The sequence below is a fragment of the Leptosomus discolor genome, chromosome 3 (genome assembly GCF_034619465.1).
Source record: "Leptosomus discolor isolate bLepDis1 chromosome 3, bLepDis1.hap2, whole genome shotgun sequence".
Lineage (NCBI taxonomy): Eukaryota > Metazoa > Chordata > Aves > Leptosomiformes > Leptosomidae > Leptosomus > Leptosomus discolor.
The window spans coordinates 24,748,765-24,768,528 of NC_141393.1; the positions used below are offsets into that span (position 1 = coordinate 24,748,765).

General features: G+C 41.5%; 1 protein-coding gene across 7 annotated transcripts in view; it reads right to left on the reverse strand.

The window, feature by feature from the left end:
* Window positions 1-19,764, reverse strand: part of NRXN3 (neurexin 3) — a 969,254-nt gene that overhangs the window by 651,371 nt on the left and 298,119 nt on the right. For all 7 annotated transcript variants that reach the window (XM_086462626.1, XM_086462625.1, XM_086462624.1 and 4 more), the window contains 2 exons: window positions 14,629-14,832; window positions 6,365-6,391 (listed from right to left, as the gene is read on the reverse strand). In XM_086462626.1, the coding sequence (XP_086318752.1) occupies window positions 6,365-6,391; window positions 14,629-14,832 (231 nt within the window). The remainder of the gene's footprint in view (window positions 1-6,364; window positions 6,392-14,628; window positions 14,833-19,764) is intronic.

The following is a 19,764-nucleotide window of genomic DNA, read 5'->3' on the forward strand; positions in this document are numbered from 1 at the left end:
GAGGCTACAGGAATTGAAAAATCTCTATAAAATCATATAGCACAAAGACGACCTTTCAAGAAGTGGCGAGGAGTCAAGAAAAGCTGCTGGGGTGGGAACAACAGCCAGTAAACTGGCATAGCTGTTTTCCAAAAGCGGGTCATTGATTCCTGACAGATGACTGCTCAGTTTCCACAGTTAGTTTTCTTTCCCATTAGGTCCCACAACAGCAATTTAGTTAAAAATAACGCAGAATGCGTTCTGCCAAGCTCTGCTCTCACAGCGCTAGCTCTTCAAACTGATGACCTTAGAAGACCTGCTGTAAGTCTCTCCCTGAGCAGTAGAATTGAAGAGTCAGGCTAGAGACTTTCAAAGGATGTGACAGTATTAGCTGGAAGATGAAGGCTAACCGCTGCTAACTAAGAGCTGGGGCTAGCTGAAGTCTAGCAAACATGGACTTGCATCTGTAGCCCAGGTTTACAGCCCCCAGGGTTGCAGGGGTTGCATTCTGGGACGCAGGGACCTTATATCTCAAACTGCAGTTTAGGATGGCAGAAAATAATTCATTATGCCACAGCAAAACTTTAATCTTCATCGCACTGTCTGGATAAGGAGGATCAAAGACACTGTGAAAAGCTTGTGCTCATTATACCCAGTGTTCTGCACCCAATAATGCAAATCACTAGAGCCTCTTTACCAGTCACTCCTCATCCAGCATCCATTGAGCCTTAAGGCTCACTGGTACAGCCTTAAATTTACTGGCAAGGTAGCACCCAACATAGCAAGCAGTGCTTGTGTACTGATTAGTGTTTGCTTTTCTTTCTCTTTTTAACTATTCAAAGTCTCTTTAGAGATGCTCTCTCTGGGTTGTTCTCAGACAAAATTAATCACATATAAAATACTTGCTTCCTCCTAGATCGTAAAGCATGAGTTTCCAGGTTTGTGACAATTTTCTTTGAATAAAAGAAAGATATGGATGTTCTGGCAACTAATTACAGAATCTAATCTACAGAAGACATCTTGTCTAGGCAGCAGTGAAGCAGAGCAGCTTCTTCTATGCGTTTCACCTTTTGCCTCTCATCTAGATGGAAGATGTCCATTTGGAACCCATCCCCAAAGGGTGTTGTCCTCTCCATTGGACCTGGTAACTGCAAGGACTTCGTCACTGCCTTTTTAAAACAAGTTCAGGAGAACTATTTCACTTTGTAAGGGTACCAAGCAACCTCTGAGTTGAGAGCTTAAGTCAAGAGGGTTTTTTCCCACTGGGGACGTGGAGTGGACTTGAATCAAGCAAATCTGAGACAAAATACCTCACTTCGTAGTAGCTGCCACAGGGAAGAGGCATTCATTGCATTATGTGATGAAACAACTATACACTCACAAAGCAGCTCAGAGAAACAACAGCAGGAGGAGAAGCCCAAATAATATCTTCTTGGGTTACATCCAGGCCCATCACAGGGGCCACCAGCCCATTGTAGGCCCATCTGCACAAGCCCAGAGGAGCAGAAGGGCACAGTGGCAGGTGGGAACACAAATCAAGGACTCCTCAGGAATGAACACCTTGTCCGGCCCTTTCCCAGGGCTGTCCCAGCAGAGCCATTAGCCCCACTGTCCAAGCATAAGTCATCTGGAGAAGCTCTTGAGATCACCTTTTGGACTAAGAGAGTTGCTGCCTAGGGTGGGACATTTGTGATGCAGGGGAAAAGCAGTTTGGGATCAGACAGACTTATCATAGGATGTTTAGGGAAGAAACCAAAGGCAGGAAAAAGAAGGAGTTTACACGATTTTGTGAGGAACAAGCACAGGAAAATAGAGGGTAAGGGGATAAAAAGAGTAAATCGTTGCTGGTCAGTATGCTTACCTGGCTGTGCCCTGTGCCTAATCAGTGCGTCTGTCCTGTCTTCTTACTAAACTCCTTTCTAACTCTTTCCTGGGTGAGGGGTCTCTATTTTGTGTGCATGAGGGTCTAGGGGATGTGAGTGCAACAACTGGAGTCAGAACAAGGGTCAGAGGGCCTGTATGTTCATGCTGCCAGAGACTGGAATGAACACGGGTCTGCAAGTAAGTGTGTGGTCACTAGCAAAGTGCCTGCCAGGAACTCATCTTCAGCCTCGCTACTGGCTGAACCTGGGAACAGGCAGTAGCCTCACCTCTCTTGCGCCACTGGATCCAGCATGGCATGTTTTCCTTTAGCAGGATTCTTAGCCTACCACCTGACAAAATACCTGGGAGGACTGCTGTTCCATCACCTTGCAGAAGGAAAAGTCTTCCAGAGGTAGGCTTGTTCCCTTGCTTTCCCTTCTTCTGCAGTGCAGTGCAGAGCAGCACAAGGCCAGACCAGCACCCTGAGTCTGAGACTGCCCAAAGGTAGAACCGTTCTCAGCTGGGCTGTACCGATGCTACAGACACCGGCTTTGCTTCCACCTCTACAATATGACATACTAATGACTCGTCACTTTTCAGGCTGCATAGGCATTCATTTCTTCCTGATTATGTTTAAATGGAGTTAGGAGATACTAGAGTCACAAATATGATGTGTATGTTTAATCATACCTCTTCACTTTCCAAATAATGTTTTCATGTTAGAGTACTATTAAGCTTTTATTAAAATGACAGCAACATCACTAGGAATCAGATAAGTGCACTTGGTTTTACAACATTTTGATTAGATTAGAGTTAGCACAGCTTCCTATTTACTTATGATGATATGGAAAAAAGAAAACTTTAAACCTCTCCCAGAGAGTCACACATCCTAGGTTCACATTTTATGTTGTTACAGTGGCGCTTACTAAAACAAAACATTAACGTTGCATTGAATTAAGGCACTAAATACAATAGGCATAGAACTGAGAAGGGAGAACCAATCTCATACTCTAGCTGTCTTCTATTATCAAAGACCAGAACAAAATTAATTTGATCTAAGATATGCTAACTGTGAGGCCTCATAGACACACCTGATCAACTAGTAGTGGCTGGACTGTGATTTTCCATCCTCTTCTATTTGTGCTTTTAGCAACAGGTAAGAGAAGAGGATAAGGATTTGCTGAGGCTTCACAAGTGACATGAAAACAGGTAATGGCTTGTCTGTCATGCTTTAATGAGAAGAGGCCTCATTATGGAACAACAAGTAATAAGACAGAAGTATTCGCTGTCCTAAAGGCAGCTATTTTTGGAAGATCAACCCTCCCATAAAGGTAGCGTCTAACTATGTGACTGTGACTATTGACATGCCGCACGAAAGGTTTGGCAGAAGGAGAGAGAACTAGGTCAAGAAAAATAATACAAGCAGTATCCTAGAAAGAACAAAAAGTGAAGACACCTCCAAAAGCCAGTAAATCTGTGCAGACAAAGCCCTGTCCTCCACACTTAATATTGGGTAGAATGCTGGAAACCATCCTCGTCTGGACCGATAGGAAGTGGGGCCACTGAAAAGGGAATAAGGAAATTAGGATTAGATATCTTTGGGGAAAAAAAAAAAAAGAAGAAAAATCAGAGCACCGGATATTACAACATAAACTATAAAAACTATCACAACAACAAGGCCAGGTTGGATGGGGCTTTGCGCAACCTGGTCAAGTGGAAGGTGTCTCTCCCCATGGCGGGGGGGTGGAACCAGATAAACTTTAAGGTCTCTTTCAATCCAAACCATTCTATGATTCTATGAACTTTAACTTTCTTTAAAGTGAACTATATATTTCAGGAAACAGTTTACAGAAGATGGACCAAAGAGCTACACTTCTCTAGGAAATCCTATTTAAAACCTCAAAATATATGTATGCAAAAATATAAGAGTATTTAGCCTATACCTATTTTTCCCATAAATCCAGCCAACAAAACTGCGCTATTCATTATGTCTGCATTATGTTGAGGAATCATGCAGTGCACCTTCACGCAGTGTATTTTGGGACCCTGATCCTGCTTTTGGTTGTGCCAATTTTTACACTCAAAGGAAAAGAGAGTTACTAGCCAGTTACATCTGTGTAAGCAACAGCACTGTTGGGTCCTTCTAAATTCAAACTCTGTCAGTGTCCAGAAACAGATAAGATCAGTTTAGGTATCTTCAAGTGTGAAAGGAGAGGATGAGATGAATATTACAGGAAACTCAGAGAGAGTAGAAAATTGTTCCTTTTCTAGGAGATGATGTCAGTCTTCCATTTCAGAACTATGAGATATGACAGTGATGAGAAACAGAGAGAGGGTAAGAAGAAATGAAGTGATGGAAAACAGTATTTTGCATCAGATATATGACAACCCAAAGATATGCAAGCAATAACCCCTCAATCTTCTCAATGAAAACTAAGAGCAAGTATATTGAAAATTAAATGCTTACCTGGGACAAGATACCAGACTCCTTTCAAATACCATGAGCTTCAGTGCTTGCTGTGGCAGGCTCTTTAACCTACACATTCCACAAGACCCCAAAAGTACAGCTCTGTTTACCTTTAAAACCATGAACCAGGTCCCTTCTATTCAGTTAGCAATGGTGACTGCTTGACCTGAAACTCTTCAACTGATTTGGAATCCCATTTGTCCAGTTCCTTCAAAACACTCCTGCTCATTTCAACAGGCCCTGGCAGACCCATCCATATGTGGATAACTCCCTCTGCACAAGTGAATGTCAGTGTGCCTGCAAGAATGGTTACAGCAATATTTGGTCTGCTCCTGCCTAACCATATGTTATTCATGTAAGAGTATACAGTTTTTCATCGATCGGTTCCCAGCAGATTCCCTTCTAGGAAGCAGGACAGATGACCCGAATCACTGCAATAGGTAGCAACAAAACAAGGTGCTGGAGGGACTAGGAGTAGGGTTGTTCATTTTCAGCAAATTATCATAAAAAATAAATTAGGAAAATCTGGAGTGTATTATAATAAATAAATAAATAAATAAATACAAACCTTCAGAGGAAGACTGTATTTAAAAATGCAACAGGTTCAACTATTAAAAATGCATAGAAGCAAGATTATTCAAGATGTTTTGATGTTTATGGGGAAACCAGCAAAAGCACTGGATTCAGACTGTCTTCCTACTGCTCTGATTATAGGATTCTCCTTTCCTTCTTTTTCTTTTTTGAATATATCTCCCAATTACTGCTAGATTTTGATTTGCATGAAAACCAGATCATTGCTCCTTAGCATTAAAGCTGATTTCCCACCTGAAGATAGTCTTCCATAGTTAAGCCTTTAACAGCCAGCTGTCATCATAAGATGAAGACAATGAAAACATCAAATTGTTGTCCAGTACCAGAGGAACTGATACAGATGCTCAGATGACATGCATCGACAAGAACTATGGTGGTGTAAGTGTTTAGACAGAGTTACAGGTGGCTAAGCAGAAAGAGCATATGAACTCTTAGCAAGCAAAAGATCCTATTTTTATGCAAATGTCCTCAGTGCCGCTGGGTAAAAACTGGCAATCTCAGCTAGCAGAGATTCAATACACTTTTTCCTATTACCCACTCTATCTAGAAATACAGTGTTAAAACTTTGAAGAGCAAAAGGAATTCAGCAAGAGCTGTCAAGCTTTGAGTCATACAGGACTAATTCCACATAGCCATGCAAGAGGGCTGAAAAAGGCTGCAGTTCTCAATGTTGTGAACTCATCCCAAGCCTACATCAACTTCAACCAGCTCTTTAAAGTAGAACAGAAAAAAATTTGTTTGCTCAATCAGTCTAGAATTGGATATGATCTTTCACTTTATTTTTCACAGAGATTTTATAAGCCTTCTTCCCTACTTTTACAGTCTGAAAGGGATCTTCAGTGACCCAAAGATTCAGCTGGAATTTATAGAAACCTAAGAAAGGTAAATGCTATATAAAAGGTTATCACGTAACTCTGATAATATACTCAGAATCTAAGATCTAATTTTTCCTTCTTCCATACCCAAGTAAAAAAGACTTTGAATAAATATCAGGTTAAGTTGTCACCATTCTGAAATAAAGTGAGAGTTTGAGGTGGGTTTGTTTTGTTTTATTTTGTTTTTTAAATATGCATGCCTTTTTTTTTTGTAGTGGAGAAGTGCATACAGTACCTGCTGTTATTCTTATGTGGTTCTTTAAAAGCTTTCATAAAGACAACAGGTTACCAGTGAAATATAATATCAGCTCATCAGGTTCCTCAGCTGCTCTTCTGCAAAGCTATGAAATAACAGTTCATCTCCTCCTTGGAGAAACCTAACACAAAATTTTCACATACAATCAACTGTAAGGTCTTCCCTCCTCTCCCCCAGTTTCATATCCCACCCAACCTTTCAATTTCAGAAGATTTTTTTTAAAAGAAAAGGAAAAAAAAAAAAAATAAAAACAGCTTATAAAACAGCAAAGAAAATAAAGTTATTTTAATATATATAGAAAGAGAACAAAATGAAACTTGAGGGAAAACTTACTGGCGTTACAGTTTATCCTGATACAGTCTAGATGGGGAAAAATAAATGAAAGATGAAATTGCATCCTTCAAGGTAACAGCTGCAGACATCCAAAAACAATCAGTCCACCCTTCCGGGGACAGACACACGCAAAGAGATGTGGCCATTTTATACTTATATATAGTCTGTACAAGTTCAGGAGTGGGTGTATATGTACAGTATATTCTACATAAATATCTGTTACATAAATATATATATATACACACACATATATATATACACATATGTATAGAGAGATATACCAATATACATATATATCCACATGTTGACACAGAAAGCTATTTTCTTTTTATAGAAACCTATGCATCTAAGAGTATCTTCTACTCCAGACCATGAACTGATGTGAACTACAAAAAAAAAAATTTATAATTAAGGCACAGAAACTCTCTCTCAAAATGCAGGTCATACTCCAGTGTCATTTAGCTTTTTAAAGACCTTTAGCAATTTCTCTAAGAAGCTTGAAGCTCAAAGTCAACCTTTAAACTTGGTTTCTTTTGAATTAATTCATATTGTTATTGCATAAATACACCATCTGTCCAACACAGAATACCTGAGAAATCAGCCTACAAAATTTGCTGGTGCAATATTTAACCCTTTCCAGCTCTCCCAAAGACAGACCCCTCTTCTCATTCCCCCAATGCCAGCCCAGAACACTTTTTATAATATGTGCACAGACACATTTGACACTGTCCATTCAGGTGAGGAAAGGGTTAATATACTGCCCGGTTGTGTCCTGTCATAAAATGGCCACTTGCAAACAGCTAACCGCACGAACGCCCAGCCCAGATTTCAGCTAGTTCTGGAGGTCGGGAATACGTTTTTTTTGTCTGGCAGGGGGAATGGGGATTTCTTTCAAAGGTCCCCAGCCCTGCCAGTTACTCAAAGCCCAGTTGCATCTCACTGTCTGAACGCTAAGACGGAATGGGATGCTCATAACGTTCAGGGAGAAGATGAAATGGGCAGTGAAGTGGCAGATCTGGGAACCTTTGCTGGCCCTGCTTCATTCAGAGGTTATAAGCAAGGGAGGGATGAAGAGGGGTACATGGAAAGAAAAAGAGAGTTATGCTTGTGGAATCTAATACACGGTAACTGAGGAGTCTGCACAAAGTAAACAAGTTGAGGTAGGAGAGCCTGAGCTAGAGGGCTTCTGAGCATCGCTTATCTCATTTAATGCACTAATGCTCAGCATATCTCAGGATACGACCCATAAGAGGATCTTTAGCTTATAAATGCCTACTTACAGCCTTGTGAACATCCATTATTATGGTGTTTGACACGGGCAAGAGCTGTCATATCAGTGCTATTACATGTCTTGGACCATGCTGACCTTCTCTCAGGAAATCAAGGCGAGGAATAATAGCACCATGCTACTGGACACCCTGTGTGGACAACTAAAGCTTTGACCAGCAGGGATGATTGTACTTATTGCAGAGATATGGCCCAGCAAGAGGGATTATACAGAATGGCAGAGAAACGTAAAGTAGTTTGCTGCTTAACTGCACCAATTTTGTGTTTGCTCAGACAGATGTAGGAAAATTATTTCAGCAGCTGAAACTAAATGCAGTTCTTAAAAAATAAAAGAGGGGAAAGAATAAGTCTATAAATAAAGAGCTGTGATAGGCAGGGACACACCAATCAGGACCAGTATAGCCAGAGAGAGTCTGTTTTCAAGCAGAACTTCTCTTGAGAAAATCTGGGTTTGGTTTTGTGCGATTAGGTTTGTCATGTGTCGTCAACCGCAACAGAAAAGTGGGAGCAAACAGCCCTGGAGCAATTGGTACGATCACCATACAGGGGTGGCTATATCCCTTACAGGAGTTGGGTGGGGTAAGGGGAGCTCTGAAGTACATGCTGGGGAACTTCGCTCTATGACCTGATGGAGAGTGAGAGCAAGAGCGAGAGAGACTCCTAAGTCTCACTGCAAGCAAGTGAGATCCAGAGAGTTGTTACAGCTGGAACAACAGGGGATTTTCTTATGGGCTAAACATTAAGTGTGCTGGAATGGGAAACATGGCTGGTCCTCAGCAACGTTAATCAAAGTTAGAAACTAAACCCATTGTTGTGTTATTGACGTCTGCAGAGAAGTTTTGCATTTTAATTTTTTTTGCAGCGATACCAAAATAAGTGCATGTCCCAGGGCTTACCCTCAGGCTGAGTCACTGACTGCTCCTGGTGAAGGGATTGATGTTTCAAACTGAAAACCAATGTAGTCCTTATCCTAGCTGATAGACTTCTGTTTCCAAGGGCAATGAGAGACCACGCCACTGAGGGGGTTGCCCTGACAACTACCATGGTGCTATTAGATCTCCAGACTCTGCGAGCACAAAGACTCTGCTATGCCATGCTATGGGGTACCAGGCAGAAATGCCCAAGCTCCAGAAGAACCAGCTCCCGAACCAGACTTAGTCCAGCTGGGTCAGCAGGGATCCCACATGGCAGCTAAGCGACTGCATCTGCCTGTGCTGCTACTCCAGCACCACCATGCACTTCTCCACACTACCTTCTAAAAACAAGCATAGATTTTTTTGTTCATATCCTTAATTCTGAGACTTGCCCAAAGCAACCAAAAAAAATTTTCCAATCGTTAATACATGAAGCTGTTTTCTCCCTCTTACATCAGTTTTTAGAAAGGAAGAATATTTCCTCTAAACTAGTTCAACACTACAAATCCAAAGCAGAGGATGCTTTTCCTGGCAGAAAGCTGCAGGTGAGGCCTGGTCTTTGTGCTCAAAACAGCAGCAGCTGGGGAATTCAAGAATAATTTAAAAAACTGCTTGTGATTCCTTCTGCACAGTAACAGGACAATAAGACTTTCGTAATCCTCATCTGGGGCTCTCAGCCCTGTTATCGGCTTCTACTGATGAGATTTCCTTTATTTAGGTATGGCTCCATTCCTGACTCAAAAGAGGTTTTCCCATGCTTTAGGTTTTGAAGATAAGTATGCCTAAACAGCTGTAAATCCAGTCACCTGCAAGTTCAGCAATTGGGTGAGAAATCTGGAGGACAGCAGTAAAGTGAAAACACCGTCTGTAAGCGCATGGGGAGCAGGATGAGCTGGGAAGACTTTCTACAGTTACTTTCTTTCATTATTATTCCTAATGTAAACCAGAAGCTGCTTCCCTAGTACTCAGGTGGAAGGTTTTCCAGAGCACATCACCCAGAAAATGCACCAGACACCCTTTCCTTGCAACAGGTTAAATAGCTCCAGTGCAATTAGCTAACACTGGGGATTCATTGTTTGAATGGAGATATCTTTAGAAGAAGACAGAAGTCTCTGAGAATTAGGCCTGTGTTTCTTATCATTTGTATCTTGTGCCTGAAAATAGTGATATTTATTTGACATTTCTAAGACCCCAGGCTGTTTTTCCCTTGATTCAGGAAAGAAAGTAACCTTTGCTGTGTGAGGACAAAGTGTTTGTTCCTTTTGAGGAGCATTCACATGTGTTTATGGAAGAGCACTTCAAGGCAAGACTAGGACAAGCAAGATAATCAGGTCTTGACTGTTTCTAAGCTTGCTCTAGGCTATTTTGTATGGGGAAACCAAATGAGGTCCTGGGCACACTCTTACCTATGGTGTGGCTCCTTGCCCCTCTCCTACTTGGATGCAGTCAGACTATGAACCCACCTGTAACTGGCAGCTGACAAATATTTTTGTATGTCTGTGACAAAAAAAAAAAAAAAATCAGGGGCCTTTGTATAGAAAAGAAATTTATTAATGAGAAACAGTGTGAATGGGCATACAGTTGCAGGTCTGAGTGTATGATTTGCACAAAAGTAAATTTGGCATAAAAGTTTACATACGTTTAAAAAAGAAAAATAGAAAATGTGCCTGCTCTGTTTGTATGTAGAAATGACAAAAAAAAAAAAACCCTTTGCATTTTGAAGAAGCAAAGATGTCTCTGACACCCTTGAGGAGATATATTAGGAAAAGATAGGCGAGAGGGATGATTACGCTTCCTTACAAGAGAACTGACTCAGATTAACAGGATACAGGAAGTATTTGTTCTAGTCACCAGTGACCTGAAGATAAGCCAGGCCAGGAAGAAAGAAACCTGAAATATTCTTTAATAAAAGTCAGTGACACTATAAGCCTCCCACTCACCAACAGGAGGAGAAATGTGAAGTGGATCTCCCTACTGGACCAGCCATTTCTTCCCCTTTCTGCACATCATCTCAGTATCAGAAATTATTCCCAGGCATGTTCCAAGCCACGATTTGCTTAATCTCTCTCTCTCTCTCCTTCCACTCTAGACCCATTTCTTCAGAGTCCTTTTCAACAAAAGTGAGATGTGTATCACATTTGGACTTCTAATCTTCACACAACAAACACTCAAACTACTGTGAGATGTGCTGTCAACATGCAGATTGCAGTGCCTCGGGCACTCACATGGGAAAGGTCTGAAACAACTTCCTCATCCCTCTTTCTTAGAGAATTATTCACCACTGCTCTTCCTTTCCTTCCACCTTCTACAGCAAGCACCCAGCCGCCCATGCCCACCCACACCTGCTGTATGATGCATCCATCCCCTGTTTGGTTTGGACACTGAGTGCTGAGGAGGTGGGTGGGATATGCCAGCCCCTGCAGGCTGCTCTGTACGCTCTGTTCTCAGGGCTGTTTGCTGTGCGGGCCGCAGGCTTCAGGCCTTTGAAGGGTTGAATACCATCTTTTGATTTACTATGGCTGATGGGGTATGGGAAAGCTTTACAACTGAAATACACAGAAGAGTTAAAAAGAAAAAAAAAATAAAAAAGAAAAAAATAACTAAAAGAAAAAAGAACATAGGGAAGACCTTAATAACCACACAAATGATAATAAGTAATCAAATGGAATAGATCAAAGAAGAGAAGAAAGAGACAGCTCTTAGCTTAGTAATAGCATTAAATGACTTATAAGAAAAGCACAATTAAATAACTCACCACTCAAAACAGTCTCTGTTTACGTACATCTGTCACAGGTTAGACACTCGGGGAGATGCTGACACATAGCTAATCAGCACCAAGCATACTCAGGTCTTCAGAGGTGGTGCTGACGACTGTTTCTCACTGGTAAGGGGATTTTGGCAGGGTTAGATAATGAAGATTTGGTTCTCATTTGTGACATTTTGGCTATGGACAGTCTCCTAAAAGAGTTAAATGTGGCTTACAGTAAACAACTGAAAGTTAATTGTTCTGGTAAGGTCATTCCCCCTCAAATTCTGTTTCTTCAACAGAAAGGTAACTTTGCCATTTTGATAGAAGGGAAGTCCTTTTCCAGGTATATATCTGACAGCTTTATAAATCTGAAGAGAGAAGTGAAGCTTGATCCAGGTTCCAACAGTTTAAACTACCCTTCTGTTGAGCCAGGCATAGAAGGAGAGTGCTGACAGGTTTCCATTGATGCAACCTGTAGTCACTTTTGGGGGAAGATTCAACATCACAAAAGTTTCCAGCTGAAAAGCTGGCAAATCTGGCACACACATTGCTTCAGTCCTTGCAACTACACAAAAATAGCCTTCAGTTAACACAGGGTTGGTTTACAGATTTTGTCCCTGTATTAAACCATCAACACCACATCTCTTTCCAAACATGTGTAGACCATATGTCAATTCTTCAGCCCTGTCTTTTAGATGCCAGATAATCAGAGTTGAACAGTCTGTGTCTAGGCTAGGTGATGGCATAACAGACGTTAGCAAGTGTTAAAAGTGACCAGTGCCAATCAGGCACACAATGTTGACAGGCCCTGAGGGAAAATATTGTCTGCCAGCATGATAAAAGAAAAACTGTAAGAGTAAGCTGTAAAAAATTGTAGGTATATTCAGGGTAATCTAAATATACCCTCCTTGTATTCACATAGGGTCTAAGTCTAGGAGGCCTCGAACACCCAAAAGGAGCAATTTCCCCTGTTCTCAGTGATTTTAAAGGAAGATGAAGATACAACAGAATCAACTAAGTAGTACCTTTCTGAGAAGAAAAAAGTGATTTTTTTTATGAAGTCTGGCAGTTTTCATGCTGTAGTACTTTTCATGTGGGAGTATCAAAGGTGATAGAGGCAGCACTTACTAAAATACTACCACATCCCTGTCAGGTTGTGAAGTATTCTGTCTTCAACAAAGAGAGAAACTAAGGTATGCAAGGTAAAAGAACCAACTCTGGGTTAGGAGGGGGTAGAGTAGAGCTAAGCAGATGAGTACTCAGCTGCCCCATCACTTCTCTGACAGAAGCATAACACTGCCAATCTTCCAGAGATTAAGTAAGTTTATTCTCTGAGAAGGAAATGGCTAGCAAGAATTGCCAAGAAAGGAAACAGTGGGTGAAAAAAATAATCTCATTTTGACAGATTATTAGCACCAACTGTATTAATCAGAAGAAAAATCAGAAACACACACGCATATATATATATATATATATATATACAGACACGCACTGGAGTTTTGTGAAAGGTTGTCTTTGCCCATGTAAGAATGCTCAAGAGCAAATTTTTTGAGCTGTTCTCCAGAGAAACCCTGCAAATCTATGAAATTTTCCTTCACTTGAAGTTAATATAGGCAGAGATGGCTATCATTAGAGTGCTGTTTCTCTTTATTTGAGAAGTTACTGTCATAGCTGAAGCTGATCTATTCCTGTGTCCTCTAGGCCAGTTTGGATAGCACAGCAACTTCTCCTATGCTAGCTAGACACTCAATAGTGCTTTACATTTCTTCAGTCAAGCTAAGCAGAGCATATATATATTCCAAACAGGAACTCTATAACACTGCAGTTTCTATTTTTTTTTTTTTTTTAATAAAAAGCAAGAGTTTCTATAGCTCTTCGGATGGAGGCTCTTTGCTTTTAAGAGACAGGAACTCGTTTAAATGCATCTTCTCCTCTTCACTTTCTTATTCCAAAATTAGGGTCTGACTTGCACTTTCAAAGCCAGAAAGACACTAGAAGCATTTTAAAACAACAAGCTATTTCCAGAGGACAACTGCTGGACAACCTATTGCCCAGGTGAGGGTGAGGAATCCTAGAATCACCACTCAAGCTCATCTATGATGCAGCAAGACCTTGATAAACTTACCATATCTAGCTAGGATGGGAATTAAAAAACAAGAACCATTACCACAGGTATGGGCATATAATACCTTTTTTGCCCTCTACAAACAAAACCACTACATGGTTTGCTCCTGCTATCACCACAGCAGGGCTTTGAAGATGCTGATACTGTTAGCTCAAAAAATGTGAAAGCTTGCTCCAGTGGGGCTTAGAATTTTGAAGCTGACACAAGCTTTCACAGACCACGCACACACACATCTTCATACAGAGTACCCTACAGATTAGAAGAGGTTTAACATTTCAGACTATCATGATAGTTCTGCCTCTTTGGCTCAAAATTTGTTCTTAGTTATGTTCCTGGATTCACATGAGACAACAAGTTGCATCAATGAAAAGTGAAGGAACGCTTCAACTCATGTATTTACATTCTTTAAAAAGGCCATCCGTCTTTTAGTACTGTCGAGAAAAGGGACTGAGGCTAATCTAATAGCACATTCACTCCTGATTTTTTTTTTCAGTGTTGTTATTGTTGGACTTGTTTCTAATTGTCTTTTTTATTATTTTCTGGGAAAGCGTAACTCTAAGGAGACAGAACACAACCCTTTGGGATGGTGGGGTTGTGGTTTTTTATTATTGTGCCTTCATTTTAATAAAGACACAATCAAAAATACCCAGGCTTTTTTACTAGATATAAAAAGCCCTAAAGGTTTGAAACATATCACAATTAGAAAACAGAAATAATTAGGAAATTAGTAAAATAGACCAAGTTGTATCAAACGCTGCCAAATTCTTTAAAAGGCATGGGATTCACAGGACTTCTGCTTGCCACCATAACCATTTTGCCTCCCCCCCACATTTGGCTTTGACTGTTTTGAGTGATGCTGGATGAATGAGGGATGTAACTGATCAAAAGATGGACCAAGCAGCATGTCTCACACAGAGCTCACCAGTCCCAGACCAAGAAAGGAAACTTAAAACTAAAGACTTAAAAACCATCACTGTCCATAACGAAGAACTGACAGCAAATCTTCATGCAGCAATGCAGAAGAGAATTTCTCTCCACAAGAGAATATCATCATGAAGGTCTCAGCAGTTATTTTAGAAGTCAATCCAATCCAATCAAACCAACAGAAATTAAACAAAATTACTAAAAAAACACTAATCACAAGCCCAAACTAATAGTGAAGGGGCAGCAGAAGGATTTTATACGATACCTAAATTGACCATAAGTTTGACACGGCCTCCATCCAGCTCCAGGCGCAGAGTGTCAGCAGAGTCTCGTGAGGTGGTTGCCATCAACAGCCCATAAGCACGTTGGGACATGAAACGGAAGGACACGTCTTCTGCTTCTGTATGCATGACCATAGGCATGATGATCTTCATGTACATGCTGCCATCATAGCTCAAGATAGAGGCCTCTGCAAGGAATCAGCAAACAATTGCAAAGAAATGAAAAGAAGTTACACCCCTATGCTAGCTTCACTCCTGAAGAACCCTGACATCTTAGAGCACTGTGTTTACAGAAACCGGACCACTTGCCACAGAAAGGCATGTAACTGGGGAAAACCACAATTGTTTAACTGCATCCAGCAACCCTATATGCCAAGTATGAGCAGCAAACATAAAGATACGGTATTCACCACAACTGGAGGCAGCAGTACCCACGGAGACACCATCCCCAAGGACATGTGTGTTAGCACAGTGCACTTCTGTGATAATGAGCTGGCCAAGACTCTGTTTTTAACACCTTTCAGAAAATGCAATCTCCTCCATTAGTCCAGCCTTACCTAGCACTAGCTGTAATGACTACTTTAAATAGTGTCTGCAGCACTTCTACTAGAGCATTTAGTCTTGCCTTTCAAGGCTGAGAGATCCTATTTCTAGTACTCTTAAGAGCTGTTGCTTATTTAGAGAGGAATTTCATTCCATTGCTAGCACTTTAAAGAAAAACAACAACTGTATGAAGCAAGTTTCCTAACAGGTCTTTTCTATGTGAGATTTGTGCTGTTTTGTGATTTTATATTTTTCCCCTCCTTACTAACAACTAAAGTTAGTAGAGCTCTGCTGACACAACCGATGGCACTGCAATGCAAATGAAGAAAGGAACAAACCAAACTCCATTGCAAGTTTAAGTGTAATTCAAATACAAGAAAATGCAGGAGATGAAGACACAATGAAAGCCAGGAGGGGGAAAAAGAAAAAAAAAAAAGCAGCAAGGAAAGAAATAATATTTTTCTATCATTTCTGAGGATATCAAAGAAAATGGGAAGTTCAGCTGAGGAAAAGAGTTATAGTACTTAACATTCTCTATTTGTTCAGGGTCTTGCCTGCAGAAACTGATATTCTTCTCTAAGGGGATAGAATTAAAGTCTTGTGATAGAACTACAGCAACCATGATGGCATGGCAATTATTGTTTCAGTCTGGGAATATGCTCCAAAGCATTTTTATCTGCAAAATTTACAAATCTACATAAATATATTAATGTATGAATCAGAGTGTCCCTTCCCCAACCCCTACCAAAGGCAAAGCTGTAAAGATTGCCCCATGTATGACTTCTACCACAAAACTACATATAAAAATCACAAAGGTTAAAAAAAAGACCAGTTCAGCTCCCTAGGCATGTGGAAGGATTGCTCCATAAAGCATGCTTACCAGTGCCTTACCCAGTTTAGCTACAGTTTTCTCATATGGCTGGGATTCTCCCCAGGCACCCCACACACATTCCAGAAAGCCAACACTCAATCTAATTTAACCAACTGCAACAACATGAATTTGGAATCTAAATGTTCTCCTTGTGTTTTACCCCTTTGTACTGTATTTCCCAGCTAGGCCACTCATGCTGACAGTAGACTTTTAGCGAGAAATAGCAAGCTTGGCAGAGCCAATCCTGTCTTCTCAATGCCTAAATGTTAGATGCTAGAGTAGGGTAGATGGATGGGAAAGTGAGGAACAGCCATGTGTTCACACTGGAAAGGACCCATGGCTGGCTCCACAATGGCCAGTAAAAGAACTGCAGTGTGAAATAAATATGCAAATGAGGTGATAAATAAGGACATAAGTATCAAGCTGATAAAGCGACAGAGGCGACGTAGATGATTACAAAATGTTTGGTGAGGATCGCTGTGGTTGTGCTGGTGCAGTGACCTACCTCACTAATAGCTGGTATGCAGCACCTCTCTGGTCATGGGACACACAAACACTTCAAGAAGAAAACTTTTCTGGGAACACCATTAAAATAAGATGGCTGTGATCAGCATCCCTATTCACCAGTTTTTCTTAGCTGCACTCCCCACACACTGTCATGGCCTGTACACACAAATCTCTCTACATGCAACACCCACTCAGCCATACATAGACCTTCTGGGTACCAGCTGTCAGTGCTGCCCTGGGGACTCACACCTTTGCTTGGCCAAGAAACAGAGAAGTAAAGAAAGCTTCTTTTTCAAGGTGGGGGAATGGTTACTTCTTTTCAAATTGCAATTCTCTTCCCCCTCACGTCTGCACCTCTTACTTGCCACCCACAGCTGCAACCTGGAACTAAATGTACTGTATATTATACCTACACTCAAAGGCAACGTGTATGTACACACAAACCCTCCTTGCTCTCTTTCCTCTCTCTCTCTCTGCAGATTGTATTAGAAGATGCAGTCAAGCATGAAATGGCTCTTTTGACGCCTTCAGCTCAGATGTGCCTTGCATGAAACAGTTGCTTGCCGTAGCGCCTCAATAGCTACCAGAAGGGGGTTGGAGGATATCAGGATTACAAGTGGGAGTAGCTGACACAAGTACCCCAGCCCTGCTGCTTCCTTCTCCACAGTGCCATGTGTTAGGTACTTTGGAAACACAAGTTTTCCTGCAGACACTAGAAGACAACAAACCAAAAGCATGGTAATAATCATAGAATCCTTTAGCTTGGAAAAGACCTTTAAGATCATCAAGTCCTACCTTAAACCTGGCACTGCCAAGTCCACCACTAAACCATGTCCCTAAGCACCACATCTCCATGTCTTAAAGTCATCCAGGGATGGTGACTCAACCACTTCCCTGGGCACCCTGTTCTAATGCTTGACAACACTTTTGGTGAAGAAATTTTTCCTAATAGCCAATCTAATATCCAATCTATTACTGTCCCTTCTCTGGACAGACTGCTACAAACAGGGAGCAATGAATCCTTGTAACAATTAAGTAGATAAAAATTAATAGCCCGAAATAGTTGAAAGAGCCTCCACACAAGCCTAGGAGACAATGAGTTTCTGTTCTGTGTGCCTTATGCTGACCTGAGCCCAGCTCAGCTCAGACCACCTAGGCACTTGACATCTTTTAGAAATAAAGAGATTTCATTCTCGCGTTGCAGGTCTTCACCATCTGGAGTATCTGGGGGCTCTTTCAGCACACCTCCCTGCAAGTAGACCATTCCCTCCAGCTACGAAAACACCCTTTCAGAGGAAGGTACTGCCTAGTAGCAGTCATACAAATAAAACCTATCTGCTTGTCCTGACAGTCAGTCCCAAAAACTCAAGGAAGCCATGTTACAGCTGAGCAACACATACAGCAAATCTGCTCAGGGTTGAATGTAACCTAGCAACAACTAGGCGACCTCAGCCTCCTAGGCACATGTGCTGGCAACTTCTGCCTGAATACAGGCATCCATTTGATTGTCCTCAGCCATCTGCAGCAACGGGACTGTAATACTTTTGTTCAGCACCATAAATACAAGCAGCAGCACAGTTATCCAAGTTTAAAACACATGCATATTCCTTCCTCCCTTCTACTTTTAGTATAGCTATTTTAGTTGGATGTCCCTCAGAGCCATGCATAGGAGCAATCAGTGAAACCATATTTCAGAGACCCACAGATTTGTACAAACACAAAGATCCAGAGCGGCATTTATTTGCGATCTCAAAGCTAGAAGCTTCATTGCCATTAGCTTGCAAATGGGAAGAGGAAGAAACCAGGTGCTGATTCAAAACTGCCCTGATATAATGCCAGAGATCTGTGAAAATCAATATGTTATTAGGAGCGATTAGCTTCCCAGTGCTCTGAGATGCTGCCAGCTTTAATTTTACACTTAGCATCCAAAGGAGCAATTCACTGCTGCTTCCCCACAAGGCTCTGCATAAACCTCCTGGGGAGATGGCAGCAGGCGTATTCTTAGAACACAGAGAGAAAAATATCCAGGACCTCTTCACGTTCTTTCTCTTGCTTTCTAACCTTTCTCTTGTATTAATCTCTATTCTTTGCCCCTTTCCTTTCTTCTCTCTTTTAGTTTTTCTGTAGTCTCTTGTTCTTCCCTGTGGTCTCTTTTCCCTGCCTCCCAGACTACAATATAGTTTTCTCCCAGAAATTTCCAGAGAGATGACAGTGCAAGAAGAAGGATAAAATATCTTCCCTTCACCAGTGACACCAGTTCAGGGCACATGACATATTCCCACTAGCTACTTTTGTGAGAATCAGCTATTGCCACCCACTCCCATGAAGCAGAGCTTCCAGACACGAGTGTCACCAACTGGAGAGGGATGAGACACTGGCAAGGAGCAAGTATGGAAAATAGGTTTGCTGGTTCAAAACTACTGTGGAATATAGACCAAACACTTCTACTTTTTGCAAAAATTCAAATATCCTTAAAAAACAAGGATACAAAGTTATGTATCCAGGAATCCTTAAAAAGCAAGGATACAAAGCTTTGTACCCAGGAACCAGACATAACTTTCCTGTAGGCATTACACAGCACACCTCTTTCCCTCCCATATCCACTAGCAGACACATGGCCACAAATAAAAACAGCCTTGGTTTCCTGAAAACCAAAATTATACTTAAAACAAACAAACAAACAAAACCTCAGAACTTAAAAAAGGTCTATAAGAATTTAAAAAAATCCTCATTCCTGTCCAAGTGGATTCCATACAGATGAGTTTCAACAACAGAAGTCTGTCAAGTACTTTGGGAAGCCCAAATGTGATCTCTCAGACTGCAATCTGACTGGGACCCAGGAGATAACACTCTTTTTTTGGTGGAAAAAAATGTCATTGGAACTTTAAGTGCTCACAAGCCATTATGACCTTGCACATCACCCGGCAGAATGGGAGCCGGGAGCTGCTGGGCTCCCAGGGCCAGACTCTCGCTGCCCAGGCTGTCCCACACAGCCAAGGAGATGAGCACAACAGAGCCGCAGATGGCGGCCAGGCCCAACCAAGAGCCCAGGAAATGTCATGGAGATGAGGCAGGTCTGGGGTCAGGCCGGGAATGCAATCTGCAGGCCAGGGCTAAGATCATGTGCTGTGATTGCCAGGCAGGGCCATGGTGACAGGGATGGGACATGGGCTTGGCAGGGCCATGGAGACCAGCCCTG